General features: G+C 35.5%; 1 protein-coding gene across 1 annotated transcript; it reads left to right on the top strand.

The window, feature by feature from the left end:
- Window positions 1-1,031: 1,031 nt before the first annotated feature.
- Window positions 1,032-17,562, top strand: LOC127934752 (DNA ligase 1). The gene is made up of 27 exons (XM_052532333.1): window positions 1,032-1,203; window positions 1,449-1,511; window positions 1,745-1,916; window positions 2,030-2,180; window positions 3,201-3,332; window positions 3,421-3,723; window positions 4,287-4,392; window positions 4,520-4,615; window positions 5,009-5,065; window positions 5,204-5,262; window positions 5,482-5,595; window positions 5,674-5,840; window positions 6,057-6,133; window positions 6,374-6,465; window positions 6,663-6,762; window positions 7,514-7,599; window positions 7,689-7,804; window positions 7,919-8,014; window positions 12,447-12,557; window positions 12,815-12,886; window positions 13,001-13,145; window positions 13,387-13,469; window positions 15,408-15,560; window positions 16,079-16,132; window positions 16,218-16,361; window positions 16,501-16,593; window positions 17,288-17,562. The coding sequence occupies exons 1-27, from the start codon at window positions 1,187-1,189 to the stop codon at window positions 17,360-17,362; spliced, it is 2,934 nt and encodes a 977-aa protein (XP_052388293.1). The 5' UTR covers window positions 1,032-1,186; the 3' UTR covers window positions 17,363-17,562.
- The last annotated feature ends 296 nt before the right edge of the window (window positions 17,563-17,858 follow it).

Raw genomic sequence — 17,858 nt, 5'->3', positions numbered from 1 at the left:
CACAACTGTACTTACATCAAAGATAAAGCTTTATTAGCTTTAGGTGGAGCATAACTAAAGTTTTCTGGAAAATCAACAGTCTCGCACATGGATTTAACCTTTTGCAAGTTTCATTATGAACTTGCTAACTAAAATACTAAAATGTCAACAACAAAAAAAAAATTAATCAATGGTTACGAGAAATATTTTTTCATAAAAATCCCACATCCACATGTCTTGGTAAATAATCCATTGTGATTTGCTTTTATCAAAGCCCAGAGCACAGCTCAGCAGACTGTAACTCAGTCCTACAAATGGTGGCTGAATGAAATTTATAAATAGGCAGAATAACAAATTAAAAAGAAAAATAATCCAGTTATCTTTAATTAATCTGTCATTCAAAATATTGTTGAGTGTATTGCAGAAACTTAAATTTAAAGTATCATGTGTTGTTTGTCCATCATGTCTCAGTCATGCTTGAAGGCACTAAAGTCTGTGGACAATCTTGTTTTCTACATGCAGGGTTCATCTGATCTTCCGGTTTAAGACTGAACAGGGAGGGAGACCGAATATATCTCATACCACAGTAACTGTAGACACTCCCACTGGAACTAAACACAAACAATCAAATATCATTCTGATTACAGCACTTCCTGATGGCAAAAAAAAAAAAGAAAGAAACAATATAATATCATGTAATAATTGTGATAAATAAATAAATAAAAATAAAATTGAAATATAATAATAATAATAATAAATAAATAAAGATTATTATGTGTGATTTATAAGCTTATTTCCTCATGGGGACCAAAAATATCCCCACACGGTGAAGTAACAGAAACAAAAGAAGGAAAAGGCTGAGAAACAATGACTTAGAAGGTATCTAAATCCATTCATATTATTTTAGTGGCAGTATGAGCATGTGAATACACCGAATTTGAGTAAACAATTTGAGAAATTTTTCCTAGCGACACACTATGGAAATTCGGTACCTCCAATCCAACAGGCGGCACTAAAATGCTTTTGTACTGAATAAACTCCGTTGTTTCTGTCGTCTGCGGGAACGACGTCACTTTGGCGCCGAATTATGCAGAGTTAAGCGCGCGGAAGAAAACATTGATGCTTCAAAAATTTTAATAACACTCCAAAATATATATTAAGAATATATTCCGGATTAACTTAGTATCAGCAGTGCAAGACCCCAACAATGCAGCGAAGCATAGCGTGAGTTTGTCCTTTCATTTGCTTTTTTCATCCGTGATGTTGATCACATAATTATTATTGCACAACCTGCAGCTTCTCATTCTGATACAAGACCGTGTTTAACCTACACCAACTAACTTACTAAGTCCCTCGCCCCTCTTTATCCTTAAATTGTTTTTCTTTAAATGTATTTGATAATTCATAACAAAGTATCAATCTGAGTGAGCTAATTTGTCTTTCGTAAACTCGTTGTTTCCCACCCACAGAGCATTCTTTCAGCCAATGAAAAGCAAGGAAAAGAGTGATGGACAGGTCAAAGCAAAAACTGAGTGAGTGATATTTGGAGATTTTTACCGAGTTAATCAGTTTAATTAAATTTATTTTTTATTTTATTATGGACAATGTTGTAGAAACGTAAATGCAGCTATTTATTTTGATTCTGTATGTGTTATCTTTGGTAACAATGGCAACTATAGAGTTGGAGGAATAAAGAGAGATAAGCAATGTTAAATTGTTATATAATAAAGTTGAATAACATTTTTTGTTTTCTCCTGCTGCTCAGACCTGTAAAAAGTCCTCTGAAAATTCAGAATGGCGTGCAGGAAAGTGATTCACCCGTAAAGAAAGTGCATAAACGCAGTCGAGCGATCATAGAAAGCGATGATGAAGATCAGCCAATAGTAAAAGAGCAGGTGCCAAAAGACAGTGAAGTTCAAACAGCAAAGCCAGAGAAGGTAAGAATTGAGTAATCATGAGCATCAACTACAACAACATGTCAGTATTGTGGTTAATGATTTTGATACTATGTCTTACTACGCTAAACACACACAATTCTGTTATTACAAAGGCTGTTTCCACTGTATCTCCAAAAACTCCCATAACCCCAACGACTCCTGTCACGTCGGTTACCTCTGTTGCCGTGGTAACCCCTGCTTCCTCAGGTACTCCAGCAACTCCGACATCGACATCCCCGTCAGGCATTCCCAAACGCAAGACTGGTCTGTATCACTCTCTTCTTTTCACATTCCTTCTTGTACATCTCATCATCTTCTTAATACTCCAAAACAATTTCCAGCAGTCTTTTATGTGAACCGGCAAATTCATTCTAAATCAGTTTTTTTTTTTTTTAGTTAGACATAATATGGTAGAAAGCTTTGCTCATGAGTTTTGTTTTTTAAACATCAGTCTTTTATGGCCCATTTGATATGAAATAGTGAAAATATGGAGCTCACACATCTTTTATTTGTATTAAATGGCTCAAACTGAGCAAAAAGTAAGATGAAATCTGATAGCTTATAACATTAATCAGTGAGATTTTTAAAACAGTATGATAGACTTTCATAAACTATGCTAAAAAAAAGTCATATCAATTTATAAATCATCAATTGTCACTCAATATGTCTTAGTAAGTCAATATTTTTCTGTTTTTTTTATAATCAGAGCTTTGTAGATGTCATTGTGGGGACAAAATATAATGTAGTGCAACACGATGACTGAGAAATGTACAAATAAAAATTACATTTAATAAATAATTATTAATAAAATTAATATATATATATATATATATATATATATATATATATATATATATATATATATATATATATATATATATGTATATATATATATAATAAAAATTAATACAATTAATTACATTATATTATAATATATTTTATATGTTTAACATGATTTTTCTTAAAAAAAAAAAAAAATGATTAGGAAAACCAAAGTTCAGTCCAGTAAGTGTTAATCTTGAAATATTACTAACAGTATAAAAGTTATTCTTGTTTACTTAAAAAAAAATTCACATTGAAAAGACACGTGAACCACAACCAGAAGGTGGACGGTTTATACTTATACTAAAATGACTTAAATAGTAAATAGTAAATTATAAATCAGATGACAGAAGGCATGAAGTAGATTGTCTACCACAGGTTTTTCAGCAGAGTTTTAGAGTTTATCTATTAAATATGAGACAGTAGGCTTCATAGGGTTAAAATCCATCTCCCGTTCTCTAGCTCGCAAGCAATTCCCCAAGAGGAAGCTGGAAAGCAGAAGTGATGAAGAGGGGACAAAAGAGGAGGAGAAGGATCTCGATAGAGCGCAGGAGAGTAAGAGAGCGAGAGTGGAGTCTTCACCTGGAAATACAGGTGAGATGAGCTGATCTCTGTGCACAGGTATCTCCTTTCCAATATCTTAAGTTTCTCATTGTTTCTTCTCTTTCTCTCTTCAACTCAGACAATGAGATGATGGAGGTGGAAGAGAAGAGCATTGATGGAAAGATTGTTGTGGAGGAACAGAAAGAGGAGGATGAAGCAAAAACATCTGTAGTTGAGGATGAGGCAAACAATGAGATGAACGGAAAGGACAAAAGTGACATAAAACAGAAGAAAAAGATACATGGAGAAAATGGGAAGAAGGAAAAAATAGAGGACAAGAAAGACAAGGAAGATAGCAGTCCTGAAAGAGTGGTTAAAAAAGAAAAAAGCACAGAAGAGGAAGGGGGATCAGCCAAAAAGAAACCCATCAGCAGCTTTTTTGGTAAGCTTTCTGTCCTTTTCTTTCTGTTTTCTTGCATCTTTTTAATTAAAGGGCTAGTTCACTTCAAAGTGAACATTGTCATTATTTACTTACCCTCGTGACCCCCCAAACCCGTATGATTAGTGAAACAATTTTCATTTTTAGTAGTGGTTGACCGATGCTGTTTTTTGCATCCGATATATTGGAAAGGGTCGATATAAAAACTATATAATTAAAAAAAAAAATTTTTTATCAATATTTAAGAAATTTTAAGTAAATAAACAATAATAATAATGTGTAAAATGTGACAAAGTATTTTTCACAAATAAATTAATATTTAATAAAAATATAATTCAAAAGGAAGTAAATACTAACCAACAGTGCACTTGGTATTCTGGAAAGTTTGTGTATATTGTGTACACATCGGCAAAGCAAAAAACGTATTGGCCAATGCCGATATTTGCAAAATGCCAAATATCTGCCGATATATCGCCCCTTGGTGATATATTAGTCAATGGTCAACCACTAATATTTAGCTTTTTTTTTTTTTATAAACTCTTTATATAACTTACGATCTCTTGTAGCTCCCAGAAAGGCCGCTGTAAAACTGGAAAAAGAGGAGCGAAATGAGGGAGATAAAAAGAAGAATGGAGAGATCTCTGATGCTGTTGAACAGAAAGAGAAGAAAAGGTTAAAGTCAAAACAATTTCAAATATTAAACTGACTTGGAGCATTTAACTTAAGAAATATAATTGTGTTTGAAAGAGACCAGTTTGTTTTGTGACTCCATTTAAAATGAGCTTTATTGTTTTGACAGTGAAAAGGGGATGGATTCTGGAGTCCAGAGCCAGTATGATCCCTCCAGAGCACACTACAATCCCGTCGACCACGCCTGCTGGAGGAAGGGCCAAAAGTAAAGCCTGCTTTTTATTTGTTTTAGCATGAATAGCATGAATAGCATGAGTCCAAAAAACAGCTAGAGTAGCATTTGTGCACACATGATCTCATCTTCCTAAAGTTAATGGCTTTTGGTAAAATACCTAAATTAAGTCATTAGCTACGTTTTTTTTTTTTTTTTTTTTTTTTAAGCTTTTGCATGTCTTAAAAATGTATTTGCATACGAGTGGCTAACTTATTAAAGACATTGAACATCAGCAGGGTGAACAGGAAAACTCATCTAATCACTAGTCTGGTTGTGTATGTACTCAAAAAGCTTAATGCAATTGCAAAATACAGATTTCTTCAATACAATTTTAAAAAAATGTTTTCTATGGAAGTTCATTGTTGTTTGTTTTCTCTTTCTGAGAGTGCCATATTTGGCTGTTGCTCGCACCTTTGAGAAGATTGAAGAGGATTCGGGCAGGTATGAAGTAGAATTATTCTGTCTATATATATATATATATATATATTTGTGCGTGTGTTTTTCTTACATCTATTTGAGTTTTAAAATAGGTGTATGTGTGTGTAGCAGTTAGAATTCAATCTTGTTTTCTTTTTTTAGGCTGAAGAACATTGAAACGCTTTCCAACTTTCTGCGATCTGTAATTCTTCTCTCTCCCGGTGAGTGTGTGTACTTAACTCATTGAGTTTAAATAGGTTATTATTAATTATTTATGCACGGCAGGGATTGTTTTTCTTTCTTTTTGTCTGAGTAGTGAAAATGTGAACAGATGAATGCCTCTGTTAGAAAGGCAGACTGAAGAAAAGACTTTATCTAGCATACATTCAGAATGTCTAAGCGTCGCTGTTTTCCATTTGTTCAATCCTCTGTTTGTTTAGATGACCTGCTATGCTGTGTGTACCTGTGTCTGAATCAGCTCGGCCCTGCATATCAGGGTCTGGAGCTGGGTGTTGGGGAGACCGTCCTGATGAAAGCCGTCGCTCAAGCAACTGGTAAATATATTTGTGTTTTACCTAATGTCATTCGCCGTTCTCCTTGCCTACCCCTTTACTTTTAACTTCTCTTTCCAGGGCGACAACTGGACAAAATCAAGGCGGAGGCTCAGGAGAAAGGTGACCTGGGATTGGTTGCTGAAAGTTCCCGTAGCAACCAGCGAATGATGTTTGCACCGGCCAATCTGACAGCAGGGGGCGTTTTCAACAAACTGAAAGAGATCGCTAACATGAGTGGAAACTCTGTGAGTACAAATACAGTAATAGTGATATTGTGAACATATTGTTACAGTTTAACACAACTGAGATCTATTTTAAGATATCATTTAATCCCCGTGATGGCAAGGCTGATTTATCAGCAGCAAAAAATAAATAAATAAATAAACAGGTTTAATTTTGTCCACATATGTTCTCAATGAAAATCAGCCACCTCTCTCTTTTTCTCTTTCTCTCACTGTCAGGCAATGAATAAGAAGATTGACATTATTAAAGGCCTATTTGTGGCATGTCGGTTTTCTGAGGCTCGATACATTGTCCGGTATGTCATTTCACCTTTCACTTATGACTTGTTCAGTTTCTCATCTGACCAATCATGCAGAAATGTTGAGTTAATTCTGAAAAATACAGAATAATGAATGTCATTTATGGACGACTGTTGATTTTTACTAAATCTAAATGATGGCTGCTGGCCTTGATTATATTGCTGTTTGGTGACCGATTTATATGAATATTAATGCGGAAATCAGTTATTTTGATTGGTTGCTTGTGCGATTGACAGGTCACTGGCTGGGAAGCTGCGGATCGGATTGGCTGAGCAGAGCGTTCTCGCGGCTCTCAGTCAGGCTGTGTGTCTGTCGCAGCCGGGCCAAGGTTTGAAATGATCCTAATGTAACTGGCATTAACACACATCATAATCAGAGCATTGATAGAACCTCCAGGCATTCAGCATTAGCAATTAGATTACTCTCTGCTGTGACGAGTAAAAAATGAATAATGTTTAAACATATAAATATTAATTAGGTGTCTATTTATTTAGCAGTGTTTAAATGTTTCTTGTGTTGGTTCAGGGTTCCCACCAGCTGTGCTGGATGCAGGGAAAGGAATGAGTGCAGAAAACAAGAAAGTGTGGCTGGAGGAGAAAGCTCTGATCCTGAAACAGACATACTGGTGAGTGAGTGTGTGTGTGTGTGTGTATTTTAGCAAGACACTGAACAGTTTTCATTAGCAAAGATTTTGGAAGTCTGTTTCATTACCATGAAAATGTTTGAGTAGCTGTATTTGTTGTGGTCAAAATATTACATACACTTTGCAGTATGTGCAATAAAAATAAGAGGGATCATACTAAATGCATGATATTTTCTATGTAGTACAGACCTGAATAAGATATTTCCTATAAAATACATTCATATATAGTCCACAAGAGAAAATATTAGTTGAATTTATAAAAAAATTACCCCCCTCAAAAGTTTACTCTTGTGGGCTTTGTATGTGAATGACATACTGCAAAATGTATGTAAAATTGATGTACCGGTATGTAAAATTTTGACCACAACTGTATAAATGAATATACATGTATATGAATCCTGTGAAAAGGCTGAAAATGTCAAGATTTTTTATATTCTATTCTGTTGGCTAGCATAAGGTAAATGTACACGGACTGAGCACAACCTGATTGTCAAACACAATTTTGGTGCTATGAAGGATAATTATCCATGTACTACAAACAGTATTTCAGTTAAGACTACAGGTGTCCTGTCCGCTGCATAACAAGTGCCTGTTTAATGAGTATTAGCATAATTTGTACCCTACAGGAAGTCTAATTTTAACAAATTGGACTGGTGTTGTTGTAGTCATTACATATCACCTCAATGCATACAAATAATGTTTTCATTGCTTTCACTTATATTGTTCCTCTCAGTGAGATGCCAAATTATGATGCTATCATTCCTGTATTGCTGAAGGAGGGCATAGATGCACTGCCCAATCACTGCAAGCTAACCCCAGGTACTGACCAATCACACCATGCCCAGTTCTCCCACCCTCCAACAGAAAATGTAGTTTAGAATGAGACTAAACAACGTTGTGTGTTGCAGGTGTTCCCCTGCGGCCCATGTTGGCTCACCCGACTAAAGGGGTCGGTGAGGTAATGAAACGTTTTGATGAGGCATCTTTCACCTGCGAGTATAAATACGATGGAGAGAGAGCCCAGGTGTGTGTTGTTTTAATAGTGTTCCACAAGGTGGAGCCTCAGCCATAAAATTGACTTTGTTTCCACAGCAAAACATTTTTTTACTTTTTTTTTTTTTGGCTTCACATTTAACAGATCCATATTCTTGAGAATGGAGAGGTGCGCATTTTTAGCCGAAACCAAGAGGACAACACAAGCAAATACCCTGATATTATTTCACGAATCCCACAGGTAACACTTATACACCCAGAGAGAAAGAAATAGAAATGAGAAAAAGCAAAAGCAAGTCTCTGTGTTTAAAGCCTGGTTTAAACTATCTGATTTCTTTCCATTGTTTTGATGTCTAATTTCAGGGATAATAAAAGATTCCTTCATATATCAAAAATGGCAGTCTTTGAATGCATAAGGCTCAGTGTGACATGCTCACTGATGCCCCAGTTAGTTGCTTTTGATAAGAAATCTTAGCCTTCGAGGTTCTGGCAGAATGGTTGGTCATGTTTTATATATATATATATATATATATATATATATATATATATATATATATATAAATATTTTGGGGTGGAAACTTAATATATACTGTTAACAGTGATTTAAAATGAATCACTGTTTTTGTAAAAAATTTTAAAAATATATATAAGTATAAATACTCTGCCATGAAAGACCTAAATGAAAATTAGAAATGTTGCTTTGACAACTGACTGAAATAAGTTTTACTGCTAAAATTACTAAAACTGAAATAAAAATGAAAGATGTATTGAAAAAAAACTAAATGGATAAAAAAATAAAAGCTCATTGAAAATACGAATAAATACTATTATAGTATATAAAAACTAAAATAACACTGAAATGAAGCGATCAGATATTTCAGAACTGACACAGTCTGGTGACTTCAAATGTCCCTATAATGTGTCAGTCGTAACTAGGGTTGGGAATCGAAAATCAGTTCCATTTTAGAACTGGTTCCAAATTTGCAAGAACTGGGTATTCGATAAGAAAGCTTGCATTTGATTTTGATTAAGTGAGTCATGTGTTCACATTTTAATGTGATTTAAAATGATTTAATTGCAGGAATGGACAGAACTTGAACCCTGTTTGCGTGCAGCGCACATGAAACGCAAGCGTGTGCACAGAGAACAGCGGTTTCAGTGCGGGTTCCTTGTTTGTGTCCATTCTCAGATAATTCCGTGTATTTCCACTGTAGAAAAGGTTGTTCCGTGCCAAAACTGAGTTCTTTCATATTTATCGACCAGTATGCAGGAAACTTTGTCAGTATGCCATCATAAAAACAGCCGTTTTTGTCTTAAGTGAAAATAAACAGATGAGAAAGAAAACTCATGTACAGTATTTTTAGTGCTGCGTGCATTCGGAGTCATGTGATCGTGATTTGGCGCAGTTTGTCATTGAACAAAGGCTCTGTGTAGTAAATGTTGCGCCACGTGAAATCACGCATGTGTTGACATTAACCACTGATTGCAGAACCGGCATTACTGACAATTTGCGCATTAAATATCGGCCGATATTTATTTAAAGAAAATCATTCACTGATCATGACTATGTTTAAAAACTTTAATTCATCTATATTGTATTGATGAATATTTTTTATATTACAGTTTCTGTACCTGAAATTTGGTTCAGTATTATTTATGCTATTAATTGATTTGTTAGTTCCTATTTTAGTACCGACTGTTTACTAGTCTTTGATACTTTAATAATTTAAATGTATATTAATCTAGTTGTTTTTGCTTAGGTATCTTTTTTTAAGCATAGGCAAAATTCCTCTTGCAGTGTTCTGCAGGCTGCTGGTTTTTTCTCATTTTATTCAGCTACAACAGAATGCTTTGTAAAAAGATTAAATTCAAGTTTATTTGTATAGCGCTTTTTACAATACGAATCGCTACAAAGCAACTTTACAGAAAATTGTGTTTCTACAATATTTAGTATTATTTAGTAATATTTAGACTGTCAGTTTGTGCACGTTTGACAGGATAAAAAAAAAAAAGACAGAGTAAATGTTTGACATCTAAATGTCTTATGACTAAATGGCTTTTTTTTTTTTTTTTTTTTTTTAGTATATTGGATTTATATCTTATTGGTATCAAAACTAGGAATCAATAAGAATAGGAATTGATACACAAACCAGAATCGATAAAATTAAATGATACCCAACCCTAGTCGTAACTGAAATGAAGCTTGTACAGTCAAGACATTTGCTGTTGCACAGTCTGCCTTGGTTTTCACCCAATATCTCACTGGGATAATATTGTACTGTTTGACAAGCAACTATTGAAAAGTACTCGCACAGTGTGCACCTAAATCTAAGCAAAGGTCGTGAGGTTTATTCCAGCCTTTAGTAAGAAAAAAACTGCTAGTCAGAATATATGATGTTGAATATGCAGCAATTTTGGGATTCTGTTCAAATGAGATTTCATTGAGGGTGGAGGTGACACGACTGAAATAGAAAACCAGGCGACTGACGAAATGTTTGCAGAATTTCAGACTAGAATGGTTGAGATCACACCTGATTTGGATATGCTGTTACTCTTTATCAAAGACTTTCTTTCTCTTTAGTCTTTCTGTATCTGTCTAGTTCTATCTCTTTTTCAAAGGCCATATTTGTCCTCTGTCATCCTGATCTGTTCTGTTCTCCTCACAAGAAAGCAATAATGGATTCCAGCCCTAAAGCAAAGAAAGCATTTGATGAATGACACGAGCTAACACAGATAAATCAATAAAAACGCTGTTGTTTTGCTTATCAGTGTCCATATCCAATCTCAGAACCGTAATGTCTTTTTCTACCTTCACTTTTCTCAGTTGTCTGATATTCAATTCAAAATCTCATTATTGTACAAGTATCAAATTATTGTTTAAGAAGCAAAACTGTAAACAAGTTGTAAACAAGATGTCATGTGGGGAATTAATAGGTTCATGTCTGTCACATTTTAGAATCCTAAACATCATAATATTCTTGGTAAAGTGTGACCCAAAAATAAATATCCTGTCATTAATTACTCGCCCTTATGTTGTTCCAAAGCTGTAAGGCCTTCGTTCATCTTCGGAACACAAAAATCTTTCAGCTTTCTGACCCTACAAAGATAGCTACACAGCTACTAAATTCACAGTTTGTTTCGTTCAGCAGCACGTTTCGGGGTGTGGAAATGTCGCCACAATAACAGACTGGTGTGGAAAACTCTCGGATACATTTTATGGATTCTGTGCCGCAAACGTACTTTGGGAATCCAGCTTTTAGTCAATCCTGATAAGCTCTCGTAGTCACAGTTGTAAATACTGCAGCTTTCTTCTGTATTGAGGGGGTTTGGCAGCACGGTCTTTGTTTCCAGTCAGAACGTTAAAGAACGCGACACACGTTTCCCGGAACTCTTGTATAATTCAACCATATGATTCGACAATCCTGAGGTGTTTCCATTTTTGTATAACGTATGCATCAGACATTCAGCCAATGGTCTGTGGGCATGGCGACACATGTTCACGATAGTACACATTGCATGGGTGTAGTGCTGCTAATGCAGGAACTGGTGTTCTGATGTAGAACACGCATACACTGCGCCTTGTTTACAAGCAGAGGAATGCACACACAAGCGTCGAATTATCATGAACGGACATTGTTAACTGACAAGCTGTGCAAATCCACGCTGATCATGAATGTGGATTTGCACAGCTTGTCAGTTAGCAACGGCTCTGTGTAGTAACCGCTGGTATGTGAAATCATGCACGTGATGGAATTTACTGCTGATTTGAGAACTGGCTTTACTGACAAGATGTGCATTAATTATTGCCTGATATTTATTGTGCATCCCTAGTTTTAAGATTTTTATTTTTTATTTTTTTTTGGTAGTCAACAGTATGAAACGGCTTCTGATGAGCTTAACTTACAAAATAGTCAGTTCACCCCACGAACGTCCACACTAATAACTGATAAGCGTTGGTTTCTTACAAAGTGCATGCTGCAGTTTTGTCATCTGCTGCTTTAAATTCTCAAATTCTTGGCTGTCAGTGTTTTAATTGTTCATCAGCTGAAAAAAAAAATGCTTGTGATTTCGACAAAATTGTTCCTCTGTTTTTATCGTTATAGTTGCAGTGTGGACTTCCCTATTCTCCAAGAATTAGAATGATTATTGAAACTTTAGTTATCAGTAGGTTATGTTCTTGGTGTGAACAGGCCTTTAGTCACTGTCACTATGGTTACAATTTATATACTTGGCTGTCAAGAGAATAGAAAAGGGGCTTGACTTCAGTTATTCATACAGACTGAATTCAAACTGCTCCTATAAGCTGTTGTATGAACAGGCACATCTGTTATTAAATATAGGTGTCAGTCCCAAACACTGAATGCATTCAATTATGTGACAGGATTACAAATGTTTACAAAATCGCCCCATACTATCTGCTGCAGCTCTCACAAACTCAATATGAACTTGTAACATCTATTGAATTGTAAATGTCACACAGCCTCAGGGTTCGATGGGTTATGTGTTGGTGAAGTGGTAGTGTTTAAAGCTCAGGTGACCTTATAAACAAGTAATTTTAAGATGTTATGGGGCATATCTGTGGGGTATGAGGCATTGCTCGGCTTCGATGATCCAGTTTATTCAGGTGTTGATGTTAGATTTAATAAATGTTCTTACCTCTCTCTCTGACGTAGATGAAGAAAGAGAACGTACGGTCCTGTGTTCTGGATTCAGAGGCGGTGGCCTGGGACAGAGAAAAGAAACAGATCCAGCCATTTCAGGTCCTCACCACTAGGAAGAGGAAGGTGAGAGGAACAGAGAGACATTTGAACAGAAAAACAGCTGAATATAAAGAAAAAGACACATAACTGAAAGGTTAAATGTATAAGGATGGAGATATTCCATTTGTATAAACCATTTGTTAAAATATACATTTTGCTAACTATTTTATCATTTTTATGCACTCGTGACCTTATTTGGAAAAGAAATATGATGAAAATCAAATCTTGATGTTTTTTAAATGTACCTAAAAAGTTTACATGAGTTTGTGTGTGTTTAACAGGATGTGGATGCATCTGAGATCAAGGTTCAGGTGTGTGTGTACGCCTTTGATCTGCTGTACCTGAACGGAGAGGTAAGAATATGATGACTGCTCATAGCCAATCACACTTGAATACTTTTGCATCTCTCAGAAATCTCCCTTTTTACCTGCTATGCGTTATTTTACTGAATTCTGTGTCTGTCGCAGCCTCTGGTGCGAGAGCCTCTAAGTAAACGCAGGGCTCTGTTACGGGAGAGTTTTGAGGAAAAAGAAGGGGAGTTTGTTTTTGCTCGATCTCTGGACGCTGACAACACCGAGGCCATTGCTGAGTTCCTGGAGCAGTCTGTACGAGGTGTGTGAATGACAAATCTAGAGCTGTGGCTCGATTTTATTTGTACTTTCATATGATAAAAATGTTGGTATTGTATTGGTTTTTTAGTTTAAAAATGTGGTTCCAAGACTAATTGATAATTATCATTTAGAGTTGAATTAAGGTGTTACTCAGTGATTTAATAATGATAATATTATTTAGATCCTAATTCGCTAATTCATTTCTATTCAAGGAGTTTCTCAGTGGTTTTAATGTTTTGCAGATTCTTGTGAGGGCCTAATGGTGAAGACATTGGAAAAAAATGCAACTTATGAGATTGCCAAACGCTCCCACAACTGGCTCAAGGTATCGTACATCACAGTGTGTTCAGAGTGAAAATACACTTAATTACAATGTTTAATTTGTCTTGTTAATTTAGTAAATGTCTTAGAATACTATGTAGTCAATAGAAAATTTTCAGAAAAAAATCTGCAGGGAGAAAAGGTGCCTTAGTCTCAGACAGACACAAGCATCCTTTGTGTTTAAAAAATAAAACCTAGATGAGTGTTCAAAGTCAGAAGGAAGGTGTAAGCCATTAAAGTGGGATTTCCACCCCATTAAGCTCTTCTCTTACTCTGTGTCCATATCCTGACATTAAGGCTCAGTGTTATGATGGTGTATATATACTCTGATAGTAGAAATCAGACAGTCGGTACAGATTCTGTTATATCAGTGATCTCCAAACTCGGTCCTGGAGGGCTGATGTTAATGTTCTGCAGAGTTTAGCTCCAACCCTTATTAAGCACACCTCAACCAGATAATTAAGCTTTTACTAGGCATACTAAAAACGTTCAGGCAGGTGTGTTGGAGCTAAACTCTGTAGGACACCGGCCCTCCAGGTCAGAGTTTGGAGACCCCTGTGCTATACCTTATAATGTGATCAACCATGGTGCATTTTAAAGACAAAAATGCAGAAATGAAGTATACTCTGCAAATTGTGGCTGATGGTTGTTCCAGATTCCACATTGTTTTGTGGATTGTAATGGGGGCAGTTTAAATTTAGTCTGGTTTACGTTGTTTTTGGTTGTCAAGCAACTTCCTGGTCAATACAGAATTCATCTAATTGCTGGTCACGGATGACTGTACTGTATATCGGCTAGTTTACTACAAAATGTGTCCAGTCGTCCAGTCAAAATATGAGTCATTTCTGTTATGAGTGTTTTGTTTTCTATCTTAATGTGTCTAATGTGAAGCAGCTGTTGTGCGCTGATATCAAACTTATCATTAGATATCATTAGTTGTGAATAATCTTTTGGTTTGCATTCATCAAATTCCCAATTAAAGACAAAATAATCAAATGAAGTACTTTTAATTTGTAGTGTTTCATTCATTGGATTACCAAAAAAGTAATACAACATGGTTACGTTATGTGAAATAAAACATTTGAGGTTTATTTTTCCAGCATAATATTTGGAATGTTTTATCACTGTAAAGTGACGAATTACTCACACTGTTACACTAACGCTGCACTCCTATTTGATGCAGCAAAAATTCAGTCAATTCAGTATTTCAATTTAAAATACTTCTTTTCTGTGTATTGTTATTATTTTATTTCTGATGGAAAAGCTGAATTTCCAGCAGCCATTACAGGTTTATTTATGATGCTTTGAAGAATGGAAAGTCCAAAAGAACAGCATTTGTTCAACGGAAATGTTTTGTGACAATGTAAAAGTCACTTATGATCATTTTAATTCTCCCTTGCTGAATAATGAACTCCCCTCTCTCTTACCTCCAGATGTCACATTAATTTATTTCACCAAGGTTTTTTTTTTTCTTATCTTCATGTTTTCTAACATGAAAGGATGTTTGACACAGCCCTTACATTTCAAAACTTGAGTGACTTACTTTCTTCATTGTTACACTAAATGTTCAGCAGAATGACAGCCTCAGTAACCATTCACTTTCATTGTATGAAAACCATGTGGTAAAAGTGAATGGTGACCGAGGCTGTCATTGTGCCAAACATTTCTTTTTAAGTTAAACAGAAGAATGGAAGTCATACAGGGTTGAAATGACAAAGTGACAGCTTTTAGTTGTTTTCCCTCTTGGGTACATTTATCGCATTCCAATTGTTCATTTATTTATGTGGCCTTTTTGTTGTTGTTTTATACCCCAGAACATGACAAAGATACAGTTAAAAATGTTTTCTTGCAGTGTAGTCTAGCAATTTATTCTTATTTATTCTACTGTCAGAACTGTCAATTGCTTGTCTACTGTATTGTTTCTAATGGTCTGTTTCTGTAGCTGAAGAAGGACTATCTGGAGGGTGTTGGAGACACGGTGGATCTGTGTGTGATTGGTGCTTATCTGGGGAAGGGGAAGAGAGCAGGCAACTATGGAGGATTTCTACTGGCCTGCTACGATGAGGAGAACGAAGAGTTCCAGTCTGTCTGCAAGGTGTGTGTGTGTGTGTGTGGTATGAGAGAGACCAGGGAAAACTAGGACTGTAAATCAAGTTTTTAATTGAAGTAATTGCATCATATACAGAAGTTTAATTACCCACAGATTTAATTAATTACTGTGTAATGTCTAATTCATGTGTATAGATATTACTCAATATTGTGAAATTATTACAATTACTGTTTTCTGTTCCTTTGATGGATCCTGAATTTTCAGTGTTACAAGATCCTTCAGAAATCATTTTGATATGCTGATTTGGTGCTTATCTTTTTTATTCCCCCAGGATATGTGATTAATAGAAAGTTCAAAACCGCTGCATTTATTTGAAAATGTATATATTTTTTTGTAACATTGTAACATCCAATGTGTCTTTTATCTATATAAGAGTATTAATTTATTTAAAAAACTGACCCCAAATATTTGAACGAGAGAGTATAGATATTAATGACTGTTGTGGTTTTTAATTTTAATGTTCTTTAGTTTTTGCAGTATATTTATTTGTTGATTTTTGTCAGATTGGAACAGGCTTCAAAGATGAAGATCTGGAGCAACATTACAATTTCTTAAAGGTAAAGCAAGATTTAAAGTTTCTTGTTTTCCATGTTGCGTTCCTGTACTTATATGGTTAATGTCTTTATATACAATCCACCTCAGGAGCACATTTTACTTAAACCACGCCCATATTACCGTGTGGACCAATCAGCAGAGCCGGATGTCTGGCTGGAGGCGGTACAAGTGTGGGAGGTGAAATGCGCTGACCTTTCACTGTCTCCAGTCTACAAGGCAGCAATGGGATTGGTCAGTACACCACGCACCTGCGAATCATGAAGCAGAATCAGTGGTTTTTGATGACTGTTGTATAGATCATTGTGCCAGGTCTTAGTTCATAGTGCTCAAGTCTGGCTTTTAATGGTGCCATTCTCTCCTTGGCCATCAGGTGGACCCAGAGAAAGGCATTTCACTCCGTTTCCCACGGTACCTCAGGATTCGAGATGACAAAAAACCAGAGGATGCCACCACAGGGTCACAGGTAACATACAGAAAGCAGAATAACGAGAAGCAAGGCACACAAGCGGACATTTGTATTTATTTACTCCATAGTGCTAATGTGAATACATTGGGTCCAAAAAGTTTTAAAAAGTATTGCAATGATGTGTTTTGACATTAAAATGAATAAGAAATACGATATTATATCAATTAATATTATATGCAATCTATAATTATTTTATTCCTTTATAAATAAAATAAATAAATGTCTTACAGTAGAAAAAGCACAAGTGTAGGAGTCAACTTTAATTAACCCACATGGGATGTTCCTTTCAAAAGCAAATGTCATTAGTGCATAATGTATAGAAAATGCAGGATATGACACCATATGTGTGTCTGTAGTAGTTCCATGGCATATGAAACAGGAAGAGTGAGATTTTAAAGTAGTTTTTCTTTCTGAAAGTCAAACATGATGACATTAAGAGCCTTGTGACATCGTGATTTAGTGGAGCAAGTGGAGTGGATCCGTTAAAGGAAATCCATCTTTTTACGCTCCACACTACTTTTTTTTTTTCCTCCCCCTCATTTTCAAAGTTCATTTATTTCGTTTTTCTTTTATTCCTGTCTCCCAATGGTTGGAAACGCACAGGCACACAAACACATCCTCTCAAAATGAACTATTCTGATCTCCTGCATCAGTCTCTCTCTCTCTCTCTCTCTCTCTCTCTCTCTCTCAGATTGCAGATCTATACAAGAAGCAGCAGCAGATTCAAAATCAGGGCGAAAAACAAGATCTGGAAGACTACTATTGATCACTGTGCTCTGATTGGCTCCTGTTGTTACCTCGTCTTATTCCTATTGGGCAATGGAGCATTTTTCAATATTATGTTGCATATTAATGTGCTGAATTTTAATGCAGTGATATTGCGTGACTCAATGAATAATGGAAATTAACATGTAAATAATCTTTCAATGATGCAGAACTAAAATAAACGTGCTTTTCACAAACTGACTAACTTGGGTGTTTGTCACCATGGTTTTGTGAATGTTCTGTCTTTTTTATGTTTTTGTCTCTTTTTTTGTACTTTGCATGTGTTCTCTTGTGTTTCTTGTATTCATGGTTGATTTTTACACAATATTATCAGGTTATGGATGCCGATTAATATGCTGTTTTAAGTGTGTATCTATGCACAGATGAGTGTATATTCATGTTGAAGTGCGTATCTTTAGCATAGTGGGTTTCCAGTGAATTGGCCAACTGTTCTTGTCATTGACCAAAGATGGAAAATTTAATTATCCAGCTCTGTC

This window comes from Carassius gibelio, chromosome A2 (genome assembly GCF_023724105.1).
Source record: "Carassius gibelio isolate Cgi1373 ecotype wild population from Czech Republic chromosome A2, carGib1.2-hapl.c, whole genome shotgun sequence".
NCBI classification, from domain to species: domain Eukaryota; kingdom Metazoa; phylum Chordata; class Actinopteri; order Cypriniformes; family Cyprinidae; genus Carassius; species Carassius gibelio.
The sequence above is the reverse complement of the archived record's forward strand: the minus strand, read 5'-3'. Positions and strand labels throughout refer to the sequence as shown.